Here is a 3597-nt window from a genome sequence, read left to right on the forward strand (position 1 = left end):
TGAATGAATTAAATTTTCTTACCTTATACAAAAGGTGTTTTCCAACTTCTCAGATCTGTAGGAGAGCACTTCAATGAGGTAGAACATTAATATGGAATGTCTATGTAGAACAGAAGAAGCGGAGAAAGGGAAATACAAAGGTGGCATGAGAAATCGGTTTTACCTCATTGAATACAAAGGTGGCATGAGATATTGGCGACCTCTTAATATAAGATAGTAGCAAGGCAAAAAATTTAAATATAAGAAAAGTTTTAAATGTGCCTTTTTATATTACTAGTGATATTTTAGGCGTGTTTTATAAAAAGTTCAAATTTTTTAGTTCCTATTCATGTGAATGCGGCAAGCAAAGTTCTGTGCATGGAAAGCTTACGAGCCCAGTCAGCGCAAACGTCTCTCTCTCTCTCTCTCTGTGTGTGTGTGTGTGTGGGTGGGTGGTGTGAAAAGAAATTGCACATTTAGACATATAATAATGACGAAGATACACTGTTTAATTGAGACGAAATGAAGAGATCACGTACACTTAGCTAGCTGCATAGCCGTCTGCCATGGAGAGATTACAGATTATATACATTTCGCATTTGAACGGCATGTTCAAACGGCATAATCTGTATCTAGAAATGCTGTCAGTGTATAATACACACACAACTTTTAGCACCAAGCAGAAGGAAAAGAAAGGTGAGACAAAATGCTAACGCTCCGAGCAAAGAGTAGATTAGGCGGGAGGTTGCTTCGTGGAGAGGCCGACGAAATGGCGGCAGATATCGACGATGCGACTCTTGGGCTTCTTTCTGGAGGAGGGGTTGGGGGCAGTGGTGGTGGGCTTGCAGGCCATGAAAATGGCGGTGGCGACGCGATGGCGAGCGTGGGTGGAGGAGAGTGGGGGCGATTTGGTGGTGGAAGGTGGGAGGGACGCTGCGGCTCGCGGGTGGCAGGCGGGGCAGAGTCGGAGGGGTAGCCCTACCTTCTTGGCGGCGGAGGGCGTCGGCGCCTCCACATGCCGGAGCTTCCCGCCGCACATGGCGCACTGGCTCTCGTCTAGGCCGGCAGCGCTGCTGCTGCCGGAATCTGTGCTTGCCTGCTGCTGGGCTCGGTGGCGCGAGGCTTTCTTCTTTCCCTGACGCCGCCATTTCTCTCCGTTGGCGCTTGCGCGCTCTGTTTCCACTAACAACTGCCTGAGGGACACGGCTTCAGCGATCGCTTGATCTGTCGCGCCGCTGACGTCTTCGTAGACGACATCACGGCTGGGCAGAGGTGGCTGCTCTGCCAGCCATGGGGTATCGGCAGCGTCCCTTCCCCCACACATCTCTTCCGGCCAACCACCGGCGGACCCGCCATAAAATAACGGATGCGCCGCCGTGCCCTCCCACCATTGATGATGATGATGATGATGACGACGACGGTGAGCAGTTCGGGTTTGCACACTCTGCGCTGCCCCAGCAGGTAATTGCTGGCCTTGCATAGCTGCCCATACGGAGCAGTTATGGTTACATCCACCACCAACTGCTCCAAGCACCTCGCCCGCCTGCATCCCCCACCTCCCTCGCTCTCGCATGGACAGGGCTCTGCCTTCTGCGGCATCACTAGCGATGTAGCGATCTTGCTCACCAACAACTACCTGCTCGCCTTGCAAATGATCCAGACCTCCTCTTCGCATGGAATACAAAGCTCGCCGTAGCGCTGCGTTCTCCTCATACAACGCCCTCATGGATTGAGATTTTCCCACAAGCCGCACCTGATCTATGCCCCAGGCGCAGCGATCTTCCACGCCCAGCTTGAAGCCGTCACCGCTGTCCATGGAGCAGTTCTGATGTACCGGCCCAAACGAACCACTCACATTGGGCGGATCTGCCGTATACTGCAGATTCTGGGTGGCCCTTGCCGTATGATCTGCTGCAATGCCGGGAGGAGGAGGCGGCGGCTGCTGCTGCTGCAAAACGTGATGATAAGCCGGGAACTGATCTGTGTTGCAGAAAACAGGATGAAGCACACCTCGTTCGGGCTCAAACCCATGGGCTGAATGATGATAACCGGCAACCGAAGGAAAGGTTCCGGCATGGCTGTAACTCCACTCTTCAGTGTTGATGTATCCTGCCAGCCCAGCTTGATGCATTTGCCGCCATGAGGGCGATTTCTGGCTGTCTAAGTAGGGGTTGTTTTGGCTGAGGTCGGACATCACACTCGGGCGTGGGTCGGGACGAAGAAACCGAGCGTTTGTGCACGTTCCATCTGCTGCATACAGCCGACTCCCATAGCTGCTCGGAGAGCAGCCTGTGGCCTTGGAGCTGGGTGAAACTGAGCAATTGGGCGTCGATTCAGCGAGAGCTCGTACGCCCACAGTAAACAAATTTCGGTTGCACGAAGCTTTGAGGTCGTCACCATCAGACTCAAGAATGGGATCTGGAAAAGGGGCATTAAGCGGCCATCTTGTGTCTGCAGCCTGCATTGGCCGCATAATAGTGGCGGGATTGCCGTAGCCACCTGAGGGGGACGCTCTAGGATTGAAGTCTGGAAGAGAAGCAGCTGTGCAGTTGGACTCCTCCTGCAAGGTATTCGCGTTACCTGCAGCATAGTACTCCATAGCTAGGGTTAACTAACTAATTAAGCAGAGCTTCATGTAACAGAGTCACTCCTACTCTCTAGTAGGCACACTAATTCTTCTGCCCAAGACGCAGACGCAGAGAAGCTACAGAGGCCTGCCTGTACATGGTTGAAGTTGGGCCTGATTTTATGCCACCAAACTACTTCAAGTTCGTTGATCATTCACGAAGGTCTGCTGGTGTAATGAGGGATTATTCTCCAGCTCAGACCATCTTCAAAATCTACAAGTACACTACCTAGCCAATCCATGTGAGATAGGTAGGTAGGTGCAGTGCCCACTCACTGCCTAGTTCTAAGGAAGGCACGCCACGCCTCCTCTTCAAGAATCAGGCAACCCGCACTGCGCAGGCTTCATTCACTACATAGTAAGTAGGCTGAACTTTGAAGGTCCTTTCTTACTCTGTCTCTCTCTGCTGCTACCAGTGGACCCTTTATCGCGTCGTGTCGGAGTAGAGTAATAACCTTGGAAATATTTCACCTAAAGGCTGCTCTCAATTAAAAAAACACACACACACACACACACACATACTCACGAGTCACTCTTTAGCTCTATTTTGGCCAACCAAGAAAGGGAACTTAAGCTAGAAGCCCTCGCCTTCAAGTCCCAACACACCACAAAGTTACATTTGTTTACGCCACGGTAACACACCGAGCGAGCCTCGGGACTGAGGCTTGTTTGTTAGAAAGAGACAAAACTTTACACTCAATACGACGCTTTCCAACGCACTTGAAAATACGCATAGTAGGTAGACACCGTGGCCCTCTTGTGAAAGCAAACCATTCTCACGGTTCATGGGGGGCTTAGCCGCAGCTAGCTAGCTGTCCACCGGTGGCCGTTTGGAGGTGAGCTGGTGAACTGGCTAGCGGCCAAACTAGTTGCGTTCTGGTTGGCCAACGCAATGTGCGTGGGAACAGCGCCTAAGTTATGAAAATTGATTTGAATTTCTAGGTGTGTCATTTAAGCAAGGGTTTTGGAATTTTTAGAGGCTATCATCAATT

The 3597-nt window shown here is 51.3% G+C and overlaps 1 protein-coding gene across 1 annotated transcript; it reads right to left on the minus strand.

The window, feature by feature from the left end:
* Positions 1-469: 469 nt before the first annotated feature.
* Positions 470-3016, minus strand: LOC147603405 (uncharacterized). Its single transcript, XM_086796640.1, has one exon. The coding sequence runs from the start codon at positions 2576-2578 to the stop codon at positions 713-715; it is 1866 nt and encodes a 621-aa protein (XP_086652766.1). The 5' UTR covers positions 2579-3016; the 3' UTR covers positions 470-712.
* Between the last annotated feature and the right edge of the window lie 581 nt (positions 3017-3597).

Source organism: Cibotium barometz, chromosome 64, assembly GCF_041138505.1.
Source record: "Cibotium barometz isolate CiBa-2024 chromosome 64, ASM4113850v1, whole genome shotgun sequence".
Lineage (NCBI taxonomy): Eukaryota > Viridiplantae > Streptophyta > Polypodiopsida > Cyatheales > Cibotiaceae > Cibotium > Cibotium barometz.